Here is a 26,577-nt window from a genome sequence, read left to right as displayed (position 1 = left end):
TTGGCATTGAATGAGGCTAGATGACATATACTCTTAAACACATATACTGTACACATGCACATACAGGTATCCTTCATTTTATGTATAGCACAACAATCTTAATTTTAATGTATTAATCTTTTCCCCATACAGACAACAATGATGTAATGTCTGTCATTTAGCAACTTTTATTATTATTATACAAAAGAATTTCATCATCAGTGCGCAACAACCCATTTACTAGGAAAAAAACAAAAAACAGAATGAGAGCTGTTGTCTCATTGGTCGAGCGTAGCTGTCAATCAAACCAAAGCGTGTGCGTCATTTCCGTTGTCAGGTGGTGCTTGTCGCTGTGGAAAGATGCGATCAGCGAAGAGCGGAGAGGCTTTTCCTTAATTGCTCATTTCGGTAACAGAGGCTAAAACTAAAACTAAAACAACCCCCGAAACCAAACACCCTCTCTGTCTGTGGTGTCTCCTCTCCTGCTGAAGCGAGAAAGCTCCGCACATCCTCACCGAAACAGGCGTTTAAACCCAAGAAACATCCATGTTGTAAGCAAGACAACGCAGACTTTAACCCGGCGGTTTCGGCTCGAAGGTAAGCGATGATGATGGTGATGGTGATGGTGGTGAGACTACTACACAGCTAACCCAGCTGTAATATCACCTACTTTGTTGTTTAAACGGCCTCCTAACGTCGCTTTGCTAGCTAGGATATCGTATTGTCTGTGTCACACATCAGAAACCATGCTAAAGTAGCCGTAACCTAGCTACCGAGCTAGCATCTGCTCCGTGTAGTTTGCATTGAACTCCTTGTTGTGTTTTGTGTTGTCTCTTTGTGTGTAAGCCGGTGTTGTTGCCTGAAGCTATGGCCGAGTTATTCAGTCAAGCTTTTGGTTGTCGTACTGAGCTAGCTTTGTGTTATGTTACCCTACGTGAACTCTGTAGAATAACGTCTACGTTTGTGTGTTACATTTAAATAACCAGCTCAGTCACAGTCACAGTCACACGTTGCCTTTACGCACGCTGCGTAATGTGGTTTAGTGTTAGTGTGTGTGATGTTTAAACGTCTCCAGGGGGGTCAAATAGTTAATTGTTGCGGGTAAAACACATTAGCACCTGGCTACTCTAAATAGTAGCAGTCTATATACTACTTTATAGACTGCACATATGCACATATTACATTTATTTATTGCACATGCTACATGTATTTATTGACGGACTGCATACAGTGAATGCAACATAGTGTATGCCATACACTATGTTGCATTCACTCTGTATCTTTTATATCTCTATTATTGTTTTTATAATTTGTGTATATCTTTACCTCTCCTGTGTTTCACTCTGTTTGCTGATGTTGCTGCTTTGACACCTGAATTTCCCTCCGGGGATTAATAAAGGTTCATTTTATCTTATCTTACTCAAATTATTGGCTGTCTGTGGAGTGTTTTTTTGCACAAGTTGTGAGGCATAACGTCAGCGTTTTACTCCACTGCTGCTGCAAGGACTGAATGGTTGTGTCCAGCACCTTGTGGTCGCAAAATGGCACCAATCAAATGTGTGACAGTCTGTGTGCAATGCATTTGTAATTATTTTCGTCTCGTGATTTATAATGTGACCTAGTCAAGGACGTTGTTATTGCAATAATGTAGTCAACAAATGGCAGTAAGAGGTATAGGCTTTGTAGAAGGTACATGTGTGTGTAAAAGAGGTGACATGAATGATTGACATTTCATTCAAGCAGCAGGATTCATTGAAGCCTGTTTGACCTTCGAGTTGCTTTACCTTTTTTTTTATCCTGACTGTGTTTGATCTATTTGTGGATTCATTGATTTTGGATCATAGATGGGTGCAGATCTTGGTGGTGGTAGCAAATATTCACACTTATGTGATTTAGGTGGGACTGAAGATGAAGTCCATTGCATGTTATATTGCTCTATTATTATCATATGTGGGATCAAAATACAAGTACACAATAATATGAATATGAATATTAACACAGCATTATGATTGTTATATATTAATCTTATATATACTATCTATGGATGCACCGATACTGGATCGGATATCGGGTAGATACTGACTCAAATAGCTGGATCAGATATCGGTGACAATGGGGCCGATCTATTCAATTCTATGTTTATATACTTTATATACTGTAATTGTAATTCCTGTTCAAGTTTTGACCAATGTGTTGCTGCATTAAAGCGGTTTACACTTGAATTGTAACTTTTTTTTTTTAAGTTGCTGGTGTACGATTTATTATTTTTATATAATGAATTGAATACATTTATATCATGTATTTATTTGTTACATTTTGTTTTACAAAGTTAGGAAAGCAATGTTTAAGTCAAACCTGATGTTGCCTTTCACATAACAGAATGATCCCAGTGTCTTCCACACAGTGAAGCATACAGCATATTGATTAAATACTGGTTTCGGATCGGTGCTCGGTATCGGCTGATACCCAAAGCCCAGATATTGTTATCGGTATCAGGACTAAAAAAAGCCGGTTCGGTGCATCCCTAATACTATCTCTCTGGCTTTATGATCCCCCAGATTTTGTCATATACTTGTTTGTTTACTACCTGCCCAAGTGTCCGTATGCTTTCTTTGTCTATCCTGATACTACTGTACCTTTATTTTGCAATCAAGCTGTTCTTGCAGAGCCAGACAAGTGGCATGGAGTCTGGGTGGGTGGATCTTGAGACACCTACGTCGTTGTTTTGTTCAGATACTATTTAAGGAGCCCACATTTCTCGTGGGCACCGGCAGCGTGTCTCTCCTCCTTTTGTGTGATATGATTCAGAGGCTGTATCTGTTCTTGTCCTCCCTCTGGTACAGTCAGAGGCAGAGGCAGAGGCAGTCTTGCTTGCCAGATCACTGGCTGTGCAGAGAGGCACAGCAGTGACAGAAAAAGATAGCTGTGTGTTGTCATAGCGCTGATGTCATGTAGGTCAGTGTGCATTAGTTGGTTGCATTGACCTTTGCTTTTTAGATGTGTCAGGGGTTGGCTCCACAGCCCCACAGCTGGTGTTTAGTAGGTAGATGGATGGCCTTGGGTCCATTTGCTGTGTGTTGTCTATCAGTTGGGCCAGTTTAGTGTCATAAGTCCAAGGTGCATGGTTAGTATGTTTTTTGTTTGCAAATTATCCATTGCTTTGCCTCGCATGCTCTAGAGTAAGATGCTCTCTTACTATTGGCAGCGTGACTTGGTGTCACTCTGGCTTGTGCCATAAATGCTGTCAGAAAACCTCAGCTCATCAGACTCAGTGGGTGATGACTAGTGGAGATGGAGACAGATGGGCGAGAGACATGATGATGACACTGTCTGCTGTCTGGGATCACAAAAAGCCTCATGGAAGTGAGAATTCATACCAGCCCATACTGACTGCCAACTGTCCTGCCTCCTCTCTGCCCAAAAACGCCAACTGGCGAGTGGCGCACGATTTAGTTTTGAAACAGGAAGATGGCCTAATTCATTAAAAATATAAAATGTCTCTAGTTTGTTCCACTTGCAAGACTGGTTACATATTCTGAAGTTTTTTTGGGCTTCGTCAGCTCTCTAATCAAATGTCCAGTTTGTAGTTCATGAGGATTATTAGTCTGAATCACTACTCTTGTTAAGTTGGCTAAAATATGCACGCTATTAGTGACATTTTTACTTCAGATATGTCACTTTGTGCCTATCTTGTGGACGTAACTTCTCTACTTCTTCTTCTATCTATTTTTTTTTCAGTTTAAATGGTGCACATGTCAGAGGCTCGGTGGCACATTTCTCTCGCTCTTATTGGTGTCATCACCTGGGCATGTAAGCATTTCTGTCCAATGGAAACGCAGGACGACAGCAGGGTGAATCATCATTCCTCTCGGTTCAAGGCACTACTTCCCTGTTACGGGAAACAGATGGGGTTTCATCACATAGGAACTCAGTAAACAAAGCATACCTCTGGCTCTCTGGGAGGTAGATGTGCTGTGGCGGTTAAAGTAGTTTGTGTCATGACATGACGATGTGTCACACTGTGTCACTGGTTCTTCTGGCATGTGAATCCAGTTCCTTATCATAGTGTAAGGGCTCGGCGTTTTTTTTTGTCTCAGCCTTGTTCGAACACGCATGACCTTTCAGAGGGAGGTCTGCGCAGATAAGCCGGCTGTACAGATTTTGAGATAAAAACACGCAGATTAAGAGTGGAAGGATTTTTCTAAACCCATGTCCACTGCAGCAGGAAAAGCTGTAGATAGATATGTGGTTCAGTGCTGAGACTCAAATTTAAAAATGCTTTTGTTTAAAGAATTGTGTGCTACTGCAATGCATTTACATGACAGCAGTTGCTATTTAAATTGCAGATTGTGGCGCATTCAAATTGCCTGTTGGGGGTGATTGAATCTGAGGTGTCACCCTTGACGCCAGCAGCCATCATTCTGAATGGAGCCGTAATGGCCTCACATTCACACTGAGGTGTTGGTAAATGTGTGGGAGGGATATTTAAAATAGGCTGGGAGGAGCTGCCCTGAGCTTTACCTCCTTTCTCTTCCTTTCACTAACTCGTGTCCAGCCGGTTGTACTATACTGCTGAAGCTCTGGGTATAGTCTTTATTTTTAAATAGGCTATTTATAAAACCATTGTTTGGTTACAAATTACCACTGCAATTTTTTGCCACCGGTTAATAGTTGTGTCCTTGCAGTCACGTGTATGCATTTACCCTTTAACTTGACTATCTTTATCCCGTTTACTAATCTGATTTATTCCCCTATAGAGCTCCAGTATGTCCAAGCGGCGCTCGTCGGAGAGGGGTGCTGGAGAGACATCAGGCAGGGCCAGCAAGCTGCAATGTCCAGGGATATCCGGCAATAACGCCAAGAGAGCCGGGCCCTTCATCCTTGGTAAGGAAGCTATTAGTGCTTGCACAAGCCCCAAAAGTATGGAAATGGTATTAAAAATGTCCGTGCGGCTGAGATTGGTGCACAATTTTGTGAACATGTGTAACCCGCGTTTGCAGGAAATCAGGAAAGGTGTTTTGTGTGTGCATGTGAGAGTCGAGGGGTGTCTCTGTGTGTACGCACGCCTGAGACAAGAATGTGAAGAATTTAGCTGATCCCCCTGACATCGGCCAGAAAGGTCTGAGTCTGTGTTGGAGCAAGGTTATATCCTCCCTCTGGAAAATGTGTCTCTTCCCATACTCTCTCAAACTTGTCTGTTTTCTACTACACAACTCCTCCACTATTTGCAATGCAGATTGCCAAAGAAAACATTACACCAGGGGTGTTAATGGGTACGTGCACATGCAGCCTTTAATGAGTTGCAGTGAGAGCACACACTCCGGCACTGCCTTTTGGTCATGCAGCTGTTCCTTTTCTTATCCTCGCAGGGCCTCGCCTGGGCAACTCACCAGTGCCCAGCATAGTGCAGTGTCTGGCCAGAAAGGACGGCACAGATGACTTCTATCAGCTCAAAGTAAGTCTGTCGGGGTTGGCACATTTTTTGGGGGTTTTCTTTCTCACAAACACAATGAGTTATGCACACGGTTTCAATGAAAAACATTAAGCATTTAATGCAAAACAAAGCGATGATGTCCCGGTAGACATCTGAACCTTTGACCTTCCTTTGTTGGTGTTCATTTTATGGCCCGCTGTTTCAGTCTGGTGCAAACAACAAAACTTCAGCCATGCAATCTGTTTATTGGGGCTATCCGATGCCTGTTAGACACGGGAGGGGGGCTATAGAAGGGGGGGAAAAGGAAAGGGAGGAAGGTAGCGCCCCACCTGGAATGTCAACTTTTAACCCCCATGACCATGTAGTGAGTCAATGCGTGACCCTCCCCTCATACCCGTGACTACAGCGCCTCAGTGTCTGAGCCACGGTTTTAAAGCTGCAGACCTCTTATATCATCACCACTGCTCAAATCGTAACTTGTTGTTAAATGCTAAGCAGATGTAACTTACCACCATGTCTTGAGTCATTTAAAAGCTGTAGTGTCAGGACTGAAGATTAGCTCCATGCTAAACTGTTAAAGCTCTCCTTCCGCTTTCTGATCCTGTATAAGCTCTGGTCTTGTGACCTCTAACGTTCGCTCTGTTCTCTGTGCATGGTTACGGCAGATCCTTACGCTGGAGGAGCGGGTGGACTCTGCAGGGGAGACTCAGGAGGAGAGGCAGGGGAAGATGCTGCTGCACACAGAGTACTCCCTCCTTTCTCTGCTGCACAACCAGGATGGCGTCGTCCACCACCACGGCCTCTTCCAGGTAGACTCATACCTGCACACATTTAGCTCCATTTCTGTTGACAGGTGCAAAGTATATCATCAGTCAAACCACGGACAAAGAAAAAAAAGTGTCTTTTAGTTTATGGTGTATTACTCAGCACTGTGTGGGCGAGTATCCTGTATAATTGAACATGATAAATACACCAACTTTACCATGGAGGAGTGTAACTTTCTATTCAGTTCACAATATGGCATCACCAAGTAAGTACATGCTCCTATCAGCCCAGTAATAGCAGAGGTAAGCTTGTCTTTAGTCCAGCCAGCTGCTTGTATTTTCCTTATCAGAGTTGTTTCAAGAGAGAAGTGGGAGTACCATTTAAAAGCCATATTTATCTGCAGTCCTTCTCTATTCACAACCCCATCCATTCACAGTGAAACCCCCCTCCCTCTCACCTGTCTTCCCATCTGCCTCATTCTCTAACTTTGTTATTGTTCCATCTGCCTCTTCCATCTCTCCCTCTCTCTTGGTCTCTCTTTCACATCCTGTCTGTTCCACTCTGCCGGTGTTCTCAGAATAGCAGCATTGAGCCATGCACTCTGATTCATTTAGGCCTGCAATATTGATTGGGTTATTATAGTGCATCTCCACTGTGAGAGAACCAGTTAATAATGTACGCTTTCAGAGGTGCTGACTGCATCTAAAAAAAAAAACTGACAACCTGATACAGAAATCAATAAGAAGTGGTGACTCTGCTAAGAGTGGAGTTGGAGGAAGAGGAATGACCTTTGTTATTCATCCTCCACCACCCGGTGTGGAGGGGTGAATGTGTCTTATTCATCGGCTACATGCAGGCTGGTGGTTGATGGCCTCTACCCTGCTTGAATATGTGCCTTTCTAATCTGAATGAATCAGCTTGATCATCCGGCATAGTACAGGGATCCATTCAGTTTGATGCATTCATAAATGCATCAACCTTTTATTGATTGGACGCTGTTGGAAAGTGCCTCTAAAATGCATCAACAACTCTGATCACTTACAAAGTAAGCACCTTCCTAAAGATAGCGGCTCACACTTCTCTTTGTTGTTGTTCTGCAGGATCGAGCCTACGAAATAGTGGAGGACATGGAGGCCAACAAAGTGCGCAAGATGAAGAAGCGGATCTGCCTCGTGCTCGACTGCCTGTGTGCTCACGACTTCAGCGACAAGACGGCAGATCTAATAAACCTCCAGCATTACGTTATAAAGGAGAAACGGCTGAGCGAGCGCGAGGCCATCGTCATTTTCTACGATGTGGTGCGTGTGGTGGAAGCCCTTCATAAGGTGAGTCTATGGTGGACTACGCCAAGAAAATGTGTACTTCTCTAAATCCATCTAAGGGCTGCCCCCTCTTAGTCGATTAGTCGACTAATCACTTGTTTTTCTCTTCATCGACTAAGATTTCTTTTGTCAATTAGTCATTCTTTTCTGCTTTTTTCATGCTGAATGGCTTATTTCCAAGAAACTTATGAGCATATTGTAAACACAAGATTTAAAGTGGTGCTTTTGTGTGATTCTTTGTGGAGTAACTCAGTTTTACAGATGTGTCAACAAAATTATACGAGAGTTAGTCGACTAAAAAATGTTTTGGTCGTGGACCACCCTAATGCTACCCGACAGTGTTTATAAAAGAAAATATGAGCTTGTTTTGTATTTTCATTTATGAAGAGAGCTTGGATACTACAATGTTTTTGTCAACTGCAACTGAAATTGCTTTGTTATTATAGTTGCACATCCTTCCTGATTACTCATCACCCATGCTCGTGTGCCACTCTTAAAAACAAACTGATTGTTTTGATACCAATGATTCACTAAGCCTGATCTGACCAAACATTTTTTTCCTCTCTCTTCTCTTTCTTTTCCTGCATGCAGAAAAACATTGTGCACAGAGACCTCAAGCTGGGAAACATGGTGTTGAACAAACGGTAAGCTGAAACTCATTCTCTCATTCGGCCTAGCTGGCCAATACCCTCTCCCATTATACCGGGTCAGTCATTTTAGCCTGCCAGTAGGTCATTCTATGCCGGCTCACATGTGTGAGAGGCCTCAGCCGGCCCCAGCAGCCTGTATCCAGTGTGCATTTGGCTTTAAACCCAAGCAGGGGTCACATTCTCAGACTGAAAGTGAGATCAGTTGTAGGAACCTAAAGCCTTGCTCTCTTGTGCCTCACCCTGGGTCCGTGTCTGTGTGTTGAGTAAAGGCTGATGATTCATTCCCCACAGTTGGATTTTTGGAAGCGGAGGGTTGAACTGGTGCAAAAACAGAGCAAAGAATATGCCGCGGCTTTGTTCTCGGTGGGAAAGTGAGCAATGTTATATAGGACACATAGGACACAGGACACTGGTGAGGGCAGCTCAGGTCACAGAGTGCTGCAGTTCAGATGGGCCCTGCAGAATGGAAAACAAGTCATCTGTAAAACCCTCTCCAAACACCATACGTATAGGGTGTATGAGAGAGATGTGTGTATTCAGGGGGTAAAAGAAAGCCACTCTGACAATGTGACTACTGCTATTTTACATGCATTTGTTCAAGTTTAGATGATTCAGCTATATTTTGCATTGAACCTATGGAAGGTTGCCTCTAAACAGCAGAGGTCTACACGCACATTCTTGGAGACTCTGAGAATCATCCCACAGAGCCGGCCTTTTAATTTGGAAGGACATGACTAACACCGACACACACACACTCTCTGTTCCTACGCTCGCCACCCATACTTTCGCATCCAAACACCGAGCATGCTTGCATCACGCACAAGTGAGCGTAATCATGGAGTTGTCTCACACTCCACTTAGTCACACATGACCTGCAAGTATGAGTACGTGAATTGAGATGTCACGTTGCCGGCTTATCTTTTTACCACATACACACGTCTCAGGCATCAGAGCCCGTTGCCCCCACCAGCAGCAGCAGCAGCAGCATCACCACCAGCAGCAGTAGTGGTGGTGATGAAACAGGAGAGTGTTTTGGTCAGGGGAGGAGAGTGGCGGGGATAGGAGCAGACGAGCGGAACACTCCGTCCCAGCTGGAGACAAAGGAGAGGCCTGCCAAAGGCCCCATAGCTCCAGGCTGACTCACACAGCAATGCACGTCACACACATACACACATACACGTGCACACACAGTCATCATTTATTTACCCTCTACTCTGCTTTTTCTCTATTTTTCTTTTTACACTCCTTTCCTGCTCCCATTGTCTTTCTGTTTTATGCCCATTGTCATATCCCCTTTTTTTTCTTTTCACTTTTCCCCATCTCCTTTATGCATCATACTTTGCTCGCTTGCACATTTCCTCCGTCACTCCACCCTGGATGTGTATGAACGTACAGTCAGTATGGGAAGGACGCAGACAGTTTTAGATGCAGAGCAATCCCCAAAATCCCCTCTCCTCCCTTGCCGCTTGTCGTCACTCTGGGAAATGCACCGACGATGCCATCAACAAGCTCAGCAGTTTATGCAAGGATGATGTGATTTCCTCTTGCAGAGCCAGCTGTTATGAAAGCAGGATGTCATAAATCAATCTGGAGGACTGTTGCTTGTCAGAGCTGTATAGACTTCCATAGATGGAGACACACCAGAGTGAGGTGTTCTTTCTGTTTTTGTTATTGTTTTGTTTTTATTTCTTCATCACCATATTTGCTGTATTGTCTCAGGGATGGATTACCCCGACTGAATTATAAATTAGGGGATTGTTTTGTGTTTTTGTGCTTTCATTCTGGAATTATCCTTGATTTTTTTTATATTGCATTGCTGTTTTTGAAACATGCAATGATATTAGACAAGCAATAGCCATAATTCAATAATGTAGTAATGGTGAAAAATGTTGATCAATTTTTCGCAAAGCCCAAGATGGAATCCTCAAATGTTTTGTTTTGTGCACAACTCAAAGATATCCAGTTTACTGTCATAGAGGAGCAAAGAAACCAGAAAATATTCACATTTAAGAAGCTGGAATCAGAGAATTTGGACTTTCTTTTTTTTTTAAATTACTCAAACCGATAAATCGATTATCAAAATAGTTGTCGATTAATCGTTGCAGCTCTACAATAATGCCAACCATAGAAATTAGAATAAAACAATTACTACTGTAAAGTTTGGATGCTAGTATAACCCTCCAAATCACGGTTCGTTTCTGAGAAAAAGGATCTGTAGAAGTTGCCCTGCGTTTAACCTCCTTTCTCGTCAGCTGGTGTATTTTCAGCAAAATGTTGCGGGAAGGGAGGAGACATCGGCGGGGGGGGGTGTTTAGGTTTCTTGTTTCCTGGCTTACTCGGGGGTCACATGACCAGGAAGCGGCGATGGTGTGGTCTCTCTTCAGTCCTCAGGGACCCTTGCCTCACGAGGCAAACATGCAATTTCATTTACCCAATCTCCGGGGCAAGAATAGAAGCCTGGGTCGTGATGCACACAGACAAAAGAACAGACTCCTCTATGAAGGAAGCTTTTATGTCGAGGGTCCTTGAAGCATTGCGCTCTGTTCTGGCCCATCCTTGCGCAGATCACAAGGCCACTGTATGCTTATAGAGACTTGGATCACATAAGTGGCTGGAAATTATGTGAACCAAATGTTCTAAGGGAAGAGATTGGAGCAGTTGGTTGAAAATTGAGTGTTTGACAGGAATTGGCTCCAGACGCTGTAATGGGAGCAGTGAGTATGTATGTGTGTGTGTGTGTGTGTGTGTGATGGAGCAGGGTGTGAAAGTGAGAGAGAATAGGGGAAGCTCTTGACCTCAGGCTTTATAGAAAGCGGATGTGGGTGAGGAGCGTGATCCAGAGAGGACCCAGGCTCTAGACCGTGTCTGCTTTTTTCTGTGCGCTCATGTGCATTTTCGCGTGTGCGTGTTCACCATGGGAGTGATTGTGCGGGTGCACTCGAAGTTGCGCGTTTGTGTACATATTTTAAATCTTCGTGAGCTTTATGTACTCGTTCGCCAACCCATCACCATGCAGGCTTAGTCATCGAGACAATTATCCCAAGCCGCAAGTTGACTCATATGTTTGTCGAAGTGCGGCTTTTTATTTTCTCTTTCTCTGCTGAAAGAACACAGTGATATAGAACAGCACACAGTCCCTGGGCTTTAATACTGTAGGGTTCCACTCCACCACAAGCAAACTAAATTTACCTTAATGACTCAGAGAGAAAATTTTATAGTGCCACGTTGTTTCCACAGAAACCAAATTAATCAAACATCGCTGGTAACATCAGTGGGTCTTCTCAGACTTTGAAGCGCCAGTGTGTCTTCCTCAGGCCCGATCTAGGCAGACGGCCATCAGCTAAAACAGTGATGTTGATGATAATTAACTTTATGGGGCGCATTAGAGGTTACATAAAGCTTAACGGGAAGGTTCAAAAACAATAACTTGAGATAACATGATGCACATTAAAGAGAAATCTTTATCTTTATCCTTTGCTTTTCATTTGGGATAGGTATAGAGTAGATTTTATTTTTAGAGAAAACTTTATGTTTTTCTACAGAGGGGGGCCTCTTAATCGATAAAAGTCAACTAAGGATTTCTGTGGTCGAGGACCGTCCTAGTCTACAGTTGTTAACCATTGATGATCAAGACAACGTTTTTTTTTCCCTGAAGATAAACATGCATGCTTAAAGTGAAGAATATAACGGCTGCTACAGAGGAATAGTGCAACAGATAACATACAAGGATCTACTGAATCAAAGACATCTGAGGAAATTGTAGGAACATTGTGGACAGGGAGACCTGACAGTTTACGATGCTGGTCAGAATGTGAGATGAAATATGTTGAATTATTTAAGAAAAAGAAATCTCTTAACTGCAAGTGTAACATCGGGAGATGGGAGACTTTCTTCTAATAAGACTGCATACTCTGTTTTGCATCTGGCAGTCATGAGATACTGATGTATTTTTAAGGCCCAGTGAACCGTGAGATTATGAAAACAACAAGGCAAGTTCTCCTCGTCTCTGTCAGCCTGCGTTCACTTCATGCTTTGAGCTACTGTATGAGTGTGCAGTGTTTCACATTCTAAACTTAACATTTGTTATGATGAGTAAGACTGTTTTGCCATGGTTTGATCAAGGAGGAGGATACTGGGGGTGTTTTTTTTTTTTTTTTTTTAGCAGTGAGGATATTTGGGTCATTTTTTTTGGTTAAAAATTGATTCCTGATTCAAAATCATGAGTATGAAAGTTATTTATCAGACGTGTTTGTGTGCTTGTGTTTGCTTACAGGACTCACCGGATCACCATCACCAACTTCTGCCTCGGAAAGCACCTGGTGAGCGAGGACGACCTGCTGAAAGACCAGAGAGGAAGTCCGGCCTACATCAGCCCCGATGTATTAAGTGGTGAGTGAAAATAAACAGATATGTTGCTTGCATGCTCTTTATATAGGATACTATGTATAGCAAGCAGGGTGCTTCTCAGACAGTCAGAAAAGCTCCTGTCATTCGGTCATAGGTTGAGGGCGGGGGGGGGTCAGCATCACCCAGTTTTTGTCACTTTCAAAAACCGACAATCCAGCAGGGACACCTTTTTGCAGCAACTGATCATGTGTGCACAAAACGTTCCTCACCTCCTTCGATTTGCCACCGTCCACTTTAAGATGTGAAATAGAGTTGGGAAGTGTATTAACTGCAAGTGGAAAACAATTGTCTAATGTACAGTATTTACATATACAAAAATGCCAGACCTGCTTCTGTTTAGAAGAGTGACCCTTGTTGAGCCGGGTCCAGATGGATTCTTATAAAGACCGTTGTGTAACGTTAAGCAGTCAGTCTTGTGTTTGATTTTCCGGTTATTAGGAAACAAGAAAGGGGGGGCTGTGTTGCAATCTCTTACAGCTAGGAATAGCTTTTTTTGTCTTTTTTCATGTAATCACAGTGATGTTGCATTTTTCTCATGGTATGCGTCTGCAGAGGAAGCTACTTTCCTCTTTCCGCGAACATTTTCTTTGTCCGGGAAAAAAAAGCAGAAATCCATTTTTATTGTTTAGCTTCACACAATGCTCATTTGTCACGGTAAATGTGCAGACCTGAACGCCACACACCAATCAGGTTGATGCTCGAGCAGGCACTTCCACGGTAGACCCCCAATGCCATCCATTTAAACATTGATTTCCAGAACATCGTTCTGGACAGCGTACACGATTGAGAAGCATAATTTCAAACAGAAATCGTTCAGCTCCCAGCACTCAAAGACTGTAGATAAAACCCGGGCGTGTATATCAGCATAACGTGACAGGCACACAATTAAACAGAGCTTCAGTGACTCACACACTGATGACTCACTGGAGGGAAACTACTCCCATCAACCCCCTTCCCCTCCCATCCCCATCCCCCGCCTGTGTGTGTGTGTGTGTGTGTGTCACAAGCTTTAACATAATTGCCTGCTGCTGTTGCTACCGCCTGCCTGGCTGTAACAACACTGCCTATGGTCATGCACAACCATGATGCTCCACCCTTTATTCATCGCGGATCCATGGCTGATTTCATGGCTCAGGGTTTATTATAATAAAGGTTCCAAGCTCCCATTATTTTTAAGGAAATATAATGGATGTTGAATCATAGCTTGTGTTTGTGTTTGCTCATCTTGTTAATCATTAGACCCGGTGACTTGATAGGAACTGAACTTGTTAAAGGGTTGATCACCCCTGAGTCACTTAGGGAAAAAACTGTCAACAAGCAAATTTCAATCGCTGTGGCTTATCTGATTTACGTGAGACTTGGTTGTCCCCTTTTCAAATGCCACATTTGTTGATATCAAGCACTGATCCTCTCCTTCCTGTCTCCAGGTCGGCCGTACCGTGGGAAACCCAGCGACATGTGGGCTCTTGGCGTGGTCCTGTTCACCATGCTGTATGGCCAGTTCCCCTTTTATGACAGCATACCTCAAGAGCTCTTCCGCAAAATCAAGGCTGCAGAGTACTCCATCCCAGAGTGAGTAGGAGAGTGGAGATTTATTCAAAGCAATGGAATCGAACAGTCAGAGCATATTAAAAACATGAATAGTTGTATAATATATGTTTTAACCAAATAGTCTTGCATACTTCCTCCTTGCGTAACATTTTGTTTAAGCAGCATTTGCTTAGAATTTGCCACATTTTCATATTCAGTTTGGCCCTGAAGAAATGGCAGTATAATCATTCAATAGTGACTTTGTGACTTACAGTTATGTTTTCATAAAGTAAAACCCGTCCCTTCCTGTTCTCCTCCACCTCCTCACAGGGACGGTCGTGTGTCAGAGAACACGGTGTGCCTGATCCGAAAGCTGCTGGTGTTGGACCCTCAGCAGAGGCTTACTGCAGGAGAGGTGCTGGAGTCCCTCAGTGGCATCATTGCCTCATGGTAATTGCTCCCCCTGCTGGATGTTTGGATAATTACATCAAATGTGTCGATTGTCAAGTCATGATTTATTGTTGGAAGAGCTGAGGGATGATTGTAATGAATTTGTGTAAAATCCACTGGTTGGCTTCACAGTTAGGATTTGATTTTGTAGGCACTTAAACTGTCTGCACATACAAGTATCCTGCTGATAGTCATACAGTGACTCAACAAAGGTCATTTCAAATTGACAAGCTCGCTGATGTTAATCTAGGGCCGCTCGATTATGGCAAAAATCATAATCATGATTATTTAGGTCACTATTGAGGTCTTGATTATTTAAAACGATTAATCATTGACTTTGGAAGCATCATGCATTTAGAAAGAACATTTTGTAGGTTACATTTTAAGAGTTAAATGCATCAATCTGGTGCACTTTGACAACAAAATTCAGAGGCTAGAGCTATGATCTTTGTGCTCAAGTAAACAATTTAATCATAAACACTTTGGTTGTATAAATTTGAATGGTGACAACACCAAAGAAGTCACACCAAGAAGAAATCAGAATAAGATTTATTTTGCCAAGTACATATATACATGGAATTTGTCTCCGATTATATGCCACTCGCTCAATGTACTTACACAGATTACAAATAACAGCTAGGAACAATAATGACCAACAATGAACAAACAAAAACGTTCTAAAAGTACGAGAGAGCGCACCACCAAGGCTGCCACTCACGGCGCCATGTGGGACCAACAAGACGGGGTCAGTGTTTCAAGATGGGCCAGGCGAGGGGTGCTGTAAAGTGCCATCTTCACCCCGGGCCTTTCCGAGCTGACCTATAGCCGGTCGCGGTGCACCACCAGGAAGGAAATACGCTCCGCCGAGCAGGGCAAAAGTACACTGCTGTAAAGGAAAGGAGTGCACTGGATTTACAACGCAAGACGATGAGAGATGAGAGTGTCATTGCGAAACGGAACACGGCACAATAATAGTTTTATGTAGATTATCTTGTTTTCATAATCGTTGGAAGCCAAAATTGTAATTGAAATTCAATTAATTGCACAGCCCTATGTTAATCATCCTCTTTTTTGTGTTTTCCTAATCACAGGCAGTCTGTTTCATTGTTGAGTGGCCCTCTGCAGGTGGTGCCGGATATTGACGATCAGGTCAATCACCCAGAACATCTGCAAGAGGTAAATTATTGGCGAAACATGACATCACAGATCTGAATATGGAGTTTGTTGGATAGAAAATACAGCTACTTAAGATAGAGCATTACATCGATGCAATTATGCACTTCTATGATTTTTGCCTCATATTTACATTACTTCTTTGACACTCTTTGGTGAACATGTTCATTTCAATCGGCTCAGATGTTGCAGCACATTGAACAGACTACATTTTCTCCCCTCAGGCCAAGGTGATAGAAGAGTCTTCACAGTACGAGTTTGAGAACTACATGCGCCAGCAGCTGCTGCTGGCTGAAGAGAAGAACACTATCCACGAGGCCAAGAGCTTTCTCACCAAGCGCCAGTTTGGCAGCATCCCACCTGTAAGGCGTCTGGGCCACGATGCCCAGCCTGTCAGCCCGCTAGATGCCGCCATCCTGGCACAACGTTTCCTCCGGAAGTAGTCCCCAACCACCCATGACAGCCTCCCTGACCTCCCCAGGGAGCACAGACACCTGTGGAGTCCAGAGAGGACTGAGGAGGATAAACTCGCACCAGGAGGCCCAGCCTGAACCAGGGTACAGACGGCCCCCTCATTCGTAGGTGGGCTTTGGGCAAGCTAGATGGAGCAGGTGTGAGGAGGGCACCAGAACAAACTGCCAATTTAAAACTTCTCCTCCTCGTGTCTGGATCCTCCCAGTGAAACATGGAAAGCCCCGGAGGAAGATCTGAACCAAAGGTTCCTTGCCCTCAGGTCACCCACAGTCAGATCTCACTGTGCAGCCAACCTGATGGCAGTCACACATGGGGCTAACACAAGGCTCTGCCTGCAGTGTTGAAGAGACGATTAACCCCGTATTCCTCTGCCTCCTCCCTACTGGACCACTTCCCCCATCAACTCTGGATCCCCTGAGCAATACAGGACCAGAATCATGTAGCAACCCCCTCTCTTCCTAGTGGTTAATGGTATTGCCTCAAGTCAGATCACCTGATCACAGATGTCACTTCTCTATACCTCCATTCCACCCTCCTCCTCTCACTCCTTCCTCTTCCTCTCTACTGTTCCTCCCCGTACCGTAAATGATCCAGACTGTTCCCGTCTGTAACTCTGACTTCAAATCAATCTACCTCTCTGTCTCTCTTCTCTGTTGGTAAACCATGCTCACTGTTCTGAGACAAGGGATTGTAACAATGGAGTCTTGATGCCACCAGTGACATAAAGCATTAATGTTTTCTGTCAGAGTGATAATGCTTTGAAACCTTTTCAGCGGTTTCAAAAAAATCTGAATAAGCTTTTTTATCATAATTACCTTAATAAGTAGCATTTCATCCCTACCTTTGGATTGAAGATACTAAATATCAAAATATGTACACATGCATCTTTTGATATTTGCAGAATCTCCTGCTTTTGCTCATCCCTGTGGAAATCTATTTTTAGCATCTAGGCAGCTAGTGTGAGGTACCTGGAAGTCACAATGCCAAGAACTGAATGGGAAACACTGTTGGATCCTCCCTGCCAAGGCATATTGATGGTAATGCTTCCTCAGTGCCATTATAGTGGAGATCAGGCACTGTCATGTTTCTATTGCCAAAAATCATGTCTTAAAATTTACTCTTAGCCAAGGAAACTGGTACCCACAGCCTCATTCAGAATCAAATGGCTTCCAGGTATTCCAACTTCCCGGTTTCTCTTAGACAGATCATGGGACAAAGTGTTTTTTTTTTTCAGTATGAATGTGAACTGTCATTCTACGCTTCAATAAGTCTGCAGTATCCATGAGTGTGTACGTGTGTGCGTTTCGGGCCAGGCGAGAGTCTGCGGAGCTGTCGAGCTGTTAACCTCTGACAGACGCAGACCCTTCTAAGCTATCCTCCAATCATTGTGTTCTGTTATCTGGCCTGCCTCAGTGGCGGACACTGTGAAAACCAGAGCAGGCTTTGCTGAGACAGGGCTTGACCGATTGCTTTCTTAAAGAGTGTAAAATATCACATCCTATAGCCATTCTCAAGCCCTTTCTCCAGCTCAACTTGTACATGCTTGTATTATCTCACCATGTAGGCTCTCTATGCAGAGAGACTAGATGGTGGCCGGTGATTTGATACTGTAATATTTCATAGAGAAATGAAAAATACAGACTCATAGAATTTAAGTTTAGTTGCTGGGTCTTCTTGACTATCGGTGCATCCTTGTCTTTTATCAACGGGTTTTTCTTCAAACCACGGCAAAGCTACTAACCAGTGACTGTTAGGCATCTGTACACTGCAACTTGCCTTTGCGTATTGGTACCTGCTTTAGGCTCTCTAGACTTCTTCCTATTTATATCAAACTGATTGCATGAACATAGGCTCTGGAATATTTTCAAATGTCTTTTACTTATTCTTTTTTTTTTTCCTTGTAATTTCATGTTGATTTATTTATTCACTTGTGTAGATCCCCTCAACCCCCCAAACACTGGGGCTTGTATCACAGACTAGTCAGTCAGTGAAACAGGCCCTTTGCTCTCTCAGCTTTAAAAAAGAAGTGTTGTTAATAACCCAACAGTGGTTCTCATCTTTATCCTTTTCAGCCACATTCATGAAAGAGTAGCATCTGTTTTTGTGTTTCCTTATTTTTGGATTCCTGAATAATTTTCTTGCCATTTTACCACAAAAGTCTGTGGTCAACTTTAAGCTACACTAATAACGAGACTGACTTTGCATAGTTATATTTTTTACAGAAAACAAAAATGATACTCGCACATTATCTTGATTTACGGGAGGGTTTTTTGTAGTGTTTTTTTTTTTTTTCCTTATCATTTAAACCCCAAAACCCCCCCCACACACAAAGCTGCACTCTCTGGTCAGTATGTAAATATGTAACATCAAGACTGCGCCAGTCCTATTGTATGTAGTTCCACCCAATGAGACACCAACTCTCAACACATGCCGATTGACGTGCATTATAGGCCACGTTGGCCGTCAACCACCACATCCAGAGGCTAAAACTATATGTAAAAAGAGAGCTGTTGGCTTTCTCCCACCTCAATGTGAATCCCATGGGTATACAGCAGTATTGTAGTAGTCTAGGTTGTTCATCAGAGAACGGGTGTTTCATGAACACCGTAGCCATTGCTGAATGCTGACATTAAGTGATCTGTGTGGAAAGTGTCATCTTCCATGACGCCCAGCTACAGATTAGTAACTACAGGTTCAATAGATGTAGATGTTATTTTGTCCCCACCCCTTCACCCCACCCCTAATCAAAAAGTGTTTCACTTTCTAGATAGTGGATTGTACCGCATTCAATGTTTGTTTACAGAGTTGTATTGGTAGACTGCAAAAGCATGGACATAGTGTGAGGTTCAGCTCTGTGTAAAACATGTGACTGTTGCATGATTTTAAACTTGCAAAGTGTTGCCAGAGCAACCGATCGAGAAATTTGAAGATACTCCTTTTGGGTTCCTACGGGAAACTACAAAGCAAAACAAATAGATATGCCCCTTAATTGGATGAGTAGTAAAAATTGTATTGTTAATTTTTCAAAGTTTTTATGATTATTTTCACCCTGCTTCTAAAGTCTTTAGTATACAACCGATATATTGCTGACTGTTTCAACTGGAAACTTGGTGTAGGATATGAAATGTGGTGTAGTTTAAACCCAATGGGATAATGTGTTGTAAGCTGCTTGGTCGGACGTGGGCATCTAGATACAGAAAAACTGCGTAATTGTACAGATGAAAAACACGTTTGTATAAAAAACATATTTTTCTACTTCATCAGATCTCTACATGCATGTCAGCAATAAACTTTGATATGGAAACATTCATCTGTCTTGTGCTGTATTCTGACACTAACCTTTTGTTGCCAGAAGGTGGAGGACTTTCTTAAAAAATGAAGCCAGCAGTAGGAGCAGTAAGATTGATGTTGGCACTTGTAGCACATTATACTGAATGTTCTCCTTTGTTAGCTTCCACATATTTCTCTACCATATGTGGACAATACAATGTACAGAAAATGTTCAGTTGCGCAGTGCCAGCAGTTTCTATGTATGCTTCTACATGTTGTGGTCTACAGGGTGAGACCTGTGTGAAGAATGAACAGAATAGAGAATAAATGAGTCTCTGTGCGTCTATACCGCCTCAGTCTTGCGGTGAGTCGGGGGTTTTGGACCAAAACCAAGGCCAAGGTGCTCAAACAGGAAACCTCCTGCTGAGTCTGACAGCACCGCGGGACCCAAATCCCCCACCTCACCTCAGGCCTTTGAATGCACGCACACCGTCTTAAGCAGGGCATTAATTCCATTAGAAAGCATGTCTCCCCTGCCAAAAAATACACACCGATACACGTGGAAATCTCATCATACGCAGGCCTGACAGACATATTGGATTAAATCTGTGATAATGGCATGTGCAAATGTTTCATGAGCACTCAGTATGCAACACATTTTTTTTTTTGGTCCTTTTTATACCCCACTGATTTACAATCACGTGTATACTGCGATTCCATAAAGATTTTAGAGCAAAAATGTGGCTGCCAAGAGGACCTGTAATGCTCTTTGTGCTTGTTCCCTGTCCTTTAGTGTGTTATATAGTTTTTTGTGCATGTAAAAGGTCTGCAAAGTTACAAAGCCAAAAGCTCAAATAGAGCATTTCAGACAGAGGTGCTGCAGCACAGCCGGTATGAGAAAAGTAAAGTCTATTTGTTTTTGTTTTTTTACATTAAAGCATGTAAACATGTTCTGGTGGAAACCCTAAATACAAATATGCACCCGAAAAGAAGCATAGTAGGTCCTCTTTAAATCTTAAGCCCACAATCACCGTGGCATCGAAGGACAAATTAGGAGATCAGACCTCTGACCTACTCGTTCTAGATCAGTTTCAGTCAATAAGGCGAAAATGCTGTGCTGACCCACTCAACAGAAGAATAACAGAGTTCTGAGTAACCTTTCCCACCTCTCTGAGATCCTCGCAACAGATTTAGTCTCAAGTGGGTCTCTCCTCTGGATCATTACACCCTTCTCCCAACATGTCAAGCTGGGTGGAAAAGTCTCAAGGGTCAAAGTTGCACAGATGCTTTGTCCCCATAAACTACAACCAGCTGGCCTTGAGGAGGTCCGTCCTGGATTCATGTGTCTCAAACAAGCGGTTGTTCATTAAAGACTACGTCAGGCATCTGCGATGCTCTTACTTAATTACCTCAGAGAGCGTTACGTATTGAGTTTCGCTAGAAAAGAGCAGGCTTTATCCAGTTGGACATGGATGACAAAGGATAAACAGGGATCCACTTTTCCAGATGTGTGTATGCAGCAGCATTTTCATAGCTTTGTGTGTGTGTGTACTTTACTGGTAGCGGTGTATTTAACTGTTAAAAGTGTATTAGAAATAATTGATTCAAGTGCACAGCTGCATCTGCTTTGTAGTTATTACTCTTCGTGTTTATGTCTGTCAGAGCGTGTGAATGTGTCTCCAGCTGTGTCCAGCAGGCCGAGGCTTTATTACCCCCCCCTGACAATACATTCCTGTAAGACACAAAATCAAATTTATGCTGTATAAAAACAAAACATGTGACTATTTACAACATTGAGTAACAGATAATGTTCTCACGCCTGCCTAAAAAGAGGCCACGTGAAATCAGATGATCTACACCTCAAGGTGTTAAACATCAGCTTTCTTGCTGTTGAGTGGTCAGTGGTGGAAAGTACATTTACTCAAGTACTAAAGCTTCTGAACAGACACACAGGTGTTTTCAGTTTATCTGGCTGATTAGACCTGTTCTCAGGACTGTGTGGGCGTGTATGGATGAATTGAGTGACATCTTCCCAAGCCTCCTGTTAGCTTTGTTGAACCTTTTGGGTGGGACAAAATACACCTTTATCAATCTTATTGGTAGATGAAGATTTGTGACCTCATAAAAGCTTCAGCCCACCTTCAACCTGAGCACAGAGGTCTAACCAGCCGGAATAACTGAAAACACTTGTGTGGTTGTAAAGGCTTTACCATAGACTGTATATAGAAGTGAACGTAGTCAGTAGTAGTTTGTAGACTACCGCTTTGAAGGCTCGAGTTCGGCATTTGTCCATTTCCATCTTGGTTTTTGGTCATCTCCATCCTGGTTTTTGGCAAGGCCTATGGAAAGGAAGCTGGGTCACGCGTCATATCTTTGGGGGGAAACCACATGCGCAGTAAAATCTGGTTTGCGCTCGCCGAAATTGAGCCAATCGCAACGCACGACCGCATTTTCAGTTACACTGCGCATGTGTCATACCCCATACCCAAAGTCCCACGTCTGCCCGTGACCCAGCCTCCTTTCCATTGGCCTTGGTTTTTGGCCGTAGCCATCTTGGGCTTTTTGCAACCAGAAGTGACACGAGAGGGTGGAGCTAAGTACAATCCAACACATGAATAAGACATTTTTAGGTGACCAAAAAGGTTATAATTGACTTTCATGAACTGAAAACAGTGTGAAAGGGTTAAATTTCTACGACGAAAACACGGACAACTCCAACTCCAACTCTATCCTTTAGATTTTGATATGTATTCTGTTAAAGTTAAAATATTGCCCATTTTGGGGGTCTTCAAAACTGTTATAATTTATCCTGTGGGGACAATGAATATAAAGAACACATTTTGTGTCAATCCAGTGGTCCAGTGGTCGTCAAGATATCCTGCTCTGGAGTGTTGGACAGATTGATCAAACAACCCCACGATACTTACCTTTAGCTCCCAATACTACTTGGACAAAAACCTACATTTATAAAACTAATATACTGTATGTACCCAATCTGAAGAGGCAGAACACCGAACGAGCATTTCCATTTGTTTCCACCTTTCAAGATTCATAAAGGAGAAGAGAAAATGAGATTAGCAGCATTATGATTTGTACTTACAGATATGCTGAACTTAGTTTGTTTTTGTTGGCAAGCTGTCACGGCCTCAGAACAGATTGTTCATACGGTCCCCATGTGAGCAGCAAGAAGGGAAAAACATCTGCTAAAGGTCTTTCTTTACTCATTTTAGGTTACTCCTTTAGTCTTGTTGCTCATATTTGAGTGTTGTTAAAACAGATGATAAAACAGAAGATCTGAACATGACAAATACAATTGCACTATCAACAACCAGTTAGTGGTGACCACAAAAAACATATAAATCGTCTGAAGTGTCCGGATATATCCTTGTTTTATCCTTGTTTCCATTTGCTTTGCAGTTCACTTGATTACAGTCACATGCTGCCATGTTCTCTTCAACTAACACCGTGTGACTTTGAAATCAGTGCTCTTGTTCCGTTATACCAGTAGACCTAAAGGTCTCTTAACATATTCAGTTAAGACAATAAATTAAACGAGGTAACAAAACCACTGTTCCTCACAGTCCTCCCACATTAAAGAGTACGGTCTAATTCAGTAACAGACAGTGACTTTAGATGTGGCTGTTAAACTGGTGCCAGCTGACGCAGACTTTGTTGTGGCACTTAACACATGGTGTGCCCTACAGCGATGCAATCAGAGACAACTGTCTAAAATCTAATACAGATAATAATTGTTTTTCTGTGATGAACTGGCTATTTCTCTCAGCCCCAAAACAGCAAACATATGATGCAAAATGTGTCAAATGTTTGAGTGTATACCAGTTCATAGACCTCAATAATAACCTTAATTGCAATCGTAAAGTTTGACTTAATTAAATTACTTAATTAGTTCAACATTTTGAGAAAAAGGCTTTCTTTCACATAGCTTCACATAGGCTATAATCATACAAACCATAGACTGTAGCCTATATAAAGATGGAAGACATGACAGCTCCACAAAAGGGTCGCGTCTAGAAAGTAACCCACAAATTGTGAAAACCTGCACAAATGTGCAAAAACTCTTCAAGACTCGCTACCCAACGACCTATCCTAACCTTAACTATTCGAGGTCAATGCCTAACCTTAACCATCTTGCGAGAGTTTCCAATATTGTGGGTTAACGTCTAGAGACGACCCCCCAAAAGTGAAGCCAAAACATCTCAATCGCCCCCTGGTGGCTGGCTGCAGTATAGGCCACAAATCCCGCTCACTCCATGTTAGTGGATGGGACATGGGCCAAACAAAAAAGTCAAAGTACACGTCAAATACACTTTTCCCAAAGATGATTTCTGTCATTTTAGGTAGATCTCATCATGCTGATTAATGATCAAGTGGTCATTTTTCTGATAAGTTTGGTTTTAATTAGTTATTTGATGCTATAAAAAGGATGTGATTGACAGCTGCTCTGAGGGAAGTAGTCGGGAAGTAGAGATATTATGGTTAGTTGTTGTTGTTGTTGTTAGTTGTTATTCTGAATTAGTTTAATTGGATTTTATTTAGATGTAACTGTCAGTGATGGCTTCTTTTAAAAAAGAATGTGCAGCCATTTTTTCCACCAGTTTGTCAACACTGCTGTAGTTCTTCTCACCAAGTGAGAGATAGCTGCCAGAAATTCCTGATATCTCCGACTTGGAATTAAAACTAGGAGGCAGACGTGAACTGTTTTCCCGACGTGGCTGCTCATAATTATGATCTAAGAAGCAATATGCCGTGAAAGTGGCCTAAGCTAAGCTAAGCGAATTGTCTCCTGGCTCCAGTGATTCCGATCTTCCCATTTAACTCTGGGAAAAAAAGAAAGCAAATAAGCGTATTTCCCAAAAATGTATCATACTTTTTATTCTTGTATTGTTCTTTTCCAGATAATTATCTTTGTTGTCATCAACAGTCTGATATATAATGGGGGTATGACTCTTACCAGAAGGTATTATTACTAAATCCTCATGCAGACCCAGGGCATAACCTCTCTTACTCATATAATCATCTGAAAGCCATCAGCGTGGAGCAGCAGATTGTTTACAGCTGCTCTGTGTCTCCTTGTGACCTTGTCCTGTTTCTGTGAGAGCATGAAACACCTCTGTTTCTTGTCTCTTTTAGGACGACATCCTGGGACATTCATACATCGTGTAATCAGTCTTCAGTGTATTTGCATTTGATGTGATGCAGAAGGGCTGTGATGGTCCGTCCGGCTCTTGCATATTTTGCCTACACATGGCTTTATTCGGTGTTGAGAAATAGCTTGCATAAATCTCAAGAGGAAGACGCCGAGAAGATCTGGGCCAGCTGAAGGTGGGGGAGTGAGAAATGGAAGTTTGCTCACAGACTTTTCAAAGTCCTATTCAGCAAACTTACATCAAACTTCTTCACCTCCTCAACTCGTCCATCAGGAGCAAAGTGGGAAATCCAGAATGGCGCAAGAACGAGTGTGTCATTTTCAAACTGCCCGCTAACTCTGAACATCTGGTCCTATGGGGCGGACGGTGACCCCGTCAATGGGAGCCTTGTCCCCCCCTGTCAACACCATGAGAACAGCCCGCCACAAGGTGAACAAGGAGGCATGTGTGTGTTTTTAAATGTGTGTTTATGAGCCGCCGCTGTTCATACTGGAATGATGTTTAACAGGCATCGTAACGACTACAAATTTGTGGAAGGAGCTACCGTTATTTTTAATTTTTCTTCAATCTGCCCTCAAAATAAGGGACTAAATCTGTGTATCGTAGGTGTTCATTTAGCTGGACAATATAGTTAAAAAACATCTTTGCTTTCATGAGATTATGAAAGAAAGCATCCCTTCTTTTTAGGTGTAATGCAGAGGTGCTAGGAATAGGAAAACAGACAAAGGCAAGTGAAAAGACTAAAAATGATTTAATGTACACTTATGTCTCAGACCAAACCCTTCTTTGGCATGTTGAGTGCAAGACCACACACAGGCAGCAGCAATAAAAAGGAATTGAATTAATTAATCTACACAGCACATCTGGTGCAGTAACCAACAACAACATCAGGACATACAGAGAAAGATTTCACAATTGATCATCATCAGAATCAGAATCAGTTTTTATTCGCCAAGTACAAGGAATTTGACTCCGGTTTTATGCATTTCTCTAACTGTTACTTACATAGAAATATAAATAATAGCTAGAGATAAAAACAACAAAGCTGGACAAATAAAGTTGAGGAATAGACAAGACTGTTATGTACACAATTAGTGGAAAAAAATATTTTATAAATATGACCAATGACCAACAATAAAATTAAATTAAAAAAAAAATGTCTCTGTGCAAGTCAAGTGTTCTTTAAGTGTAAACAAAACAAATAGTGCAAAAAAATAAATACTGAATTATATATATGGACTGGATGAAAATATATAATAAGCAAAATAGTTCATGTGTATAATGCATCCTAAACCTTACTTCCTAAACATTCATGAAAAAAGCATGATAAAAAAAGCCATCTGTTCAGGACATTAGGTGTGATAGTATTTAGGGACTAAATGACAATTATTGGGGTGGTGAAGGGGGGACTTGTAGCTGTCCCATTCTTTGAATGTCTATTCCCCTGAGTTGATTGGAGATTATTCAGATCACCTGTTGTGCAGCAGGGTGTGGTGATCGGCTCCTAATTATGAATTGTAATAGCCCTTTCTTTAGTGCTTAAGAGAAGTGGGGATCTGCACACCCAGGACGTTGTGATCCTTCATTGACTCAATGCAGAGCAAATTTTAGCATTGTCAGCCAGAAAGTTTGGTCTTTAGGTACTTATCAGACTTGTTTGCAGTCTTTTTCATTTAAAGCTTGATGTCTTAATGGAACCTCTGATGTGTGCCACCATGCATTATGATCCCCAATACAGAGAAAGAACTGTTGTGCCATACAGTCTGATATCTTTGTTCCCTTTACTGCACCTGCCTACCAAATGAGAAAGACTGAACAGAAAGTGAATGTGGACAATCCTAAATACACACATGCAAACCAATCCCACGCTGAGAAGTTGTGGGTTGAGGGAGTGCTAGCTTGGGAAAAGAGCTGCTGTCCATCGAGGGGTGATTACGACTCTCACAGCTGTCCCC

The 26,577-nt window shown here is 42.4% G+C and overlaps 1 protein-coding gene across 1 annotated transcript; it reads left to right on the top strand.

Moving 5' to 3' along the window:
• Positions 1-314: 314 nt before the first annotated feature.
• On the top strand, positions 315-19,492 carry stk40 (serine/threonine kinase 40). Its single transcript, XM_074653095.1, has 11 exons — positions 315-576; positions 4,737-4,863; positions 5,349-5,434; positions 6,079-6,222; positions 7,279-7,503; positions 8,092-8,144; positions 12,424-12,539; positions 13,985-14,129; positions 14,418-14,537; positions 15,629-15,713; positions 15,935-19,492. Exons 2-11 carry the CDS (start codon positions 4,746-4,748, stop codon positions 16,151-16,153), a joined length of 1,311 nt encoding a protein of 436 aa, XP_074509196.1. The 5' UTR covers positions 315-576; positions 4,737-4,745; the 3' UTR covers positions 16,154-19,492.
• Positions 19,493-26,577: the final 7,085 nt, after the last annotated feature.

This window comes from Sebastes fasciatus, chromosome 12, assembly GCF_043250625.1.
Source record: "Sebastes fasciatus isolate fSebFas1 chromosome 12, fSebFas1.pri, whole genome shotgun sequence".
Classification (NCBI taxonomy): domain Eukaryota; kingdom Metazoa; phylum Chordata; class Actinopteri; order Perciformes; family Sebastidae; genus Sebastes; species Sebastes fasciatus.
Note: the sequence above shows the minus strand (reverse complement) of the source record. Positions and strands in the feature narration are given on the sequence as shown.

Bases quoted from the DNA above. Each gene is read 5' to 3' on its own strand.
- stk40 (XM_074653095.1), top strand. From the start codon at position 4,746: ATGTCCAAGCGGCGCTCGTCGGAGAGGGGTGCTGGAGAGACATCAGGC. The intron at 14,130-14,417 runs GTGAGTAGGAGA...ACCTCCTCACAG, and splicing joins GCAGAGTACTCCATCCCAGA to GGACGGTCGTGTGTCAGAGA. The intron at 15,714-15,934 runs GTAAATTATTGG...TTCTCCCCTCAG, and splicing joins ACCCAGAACATCTGCAAGAG to GCCAAGGTGATAGAAGAGTC.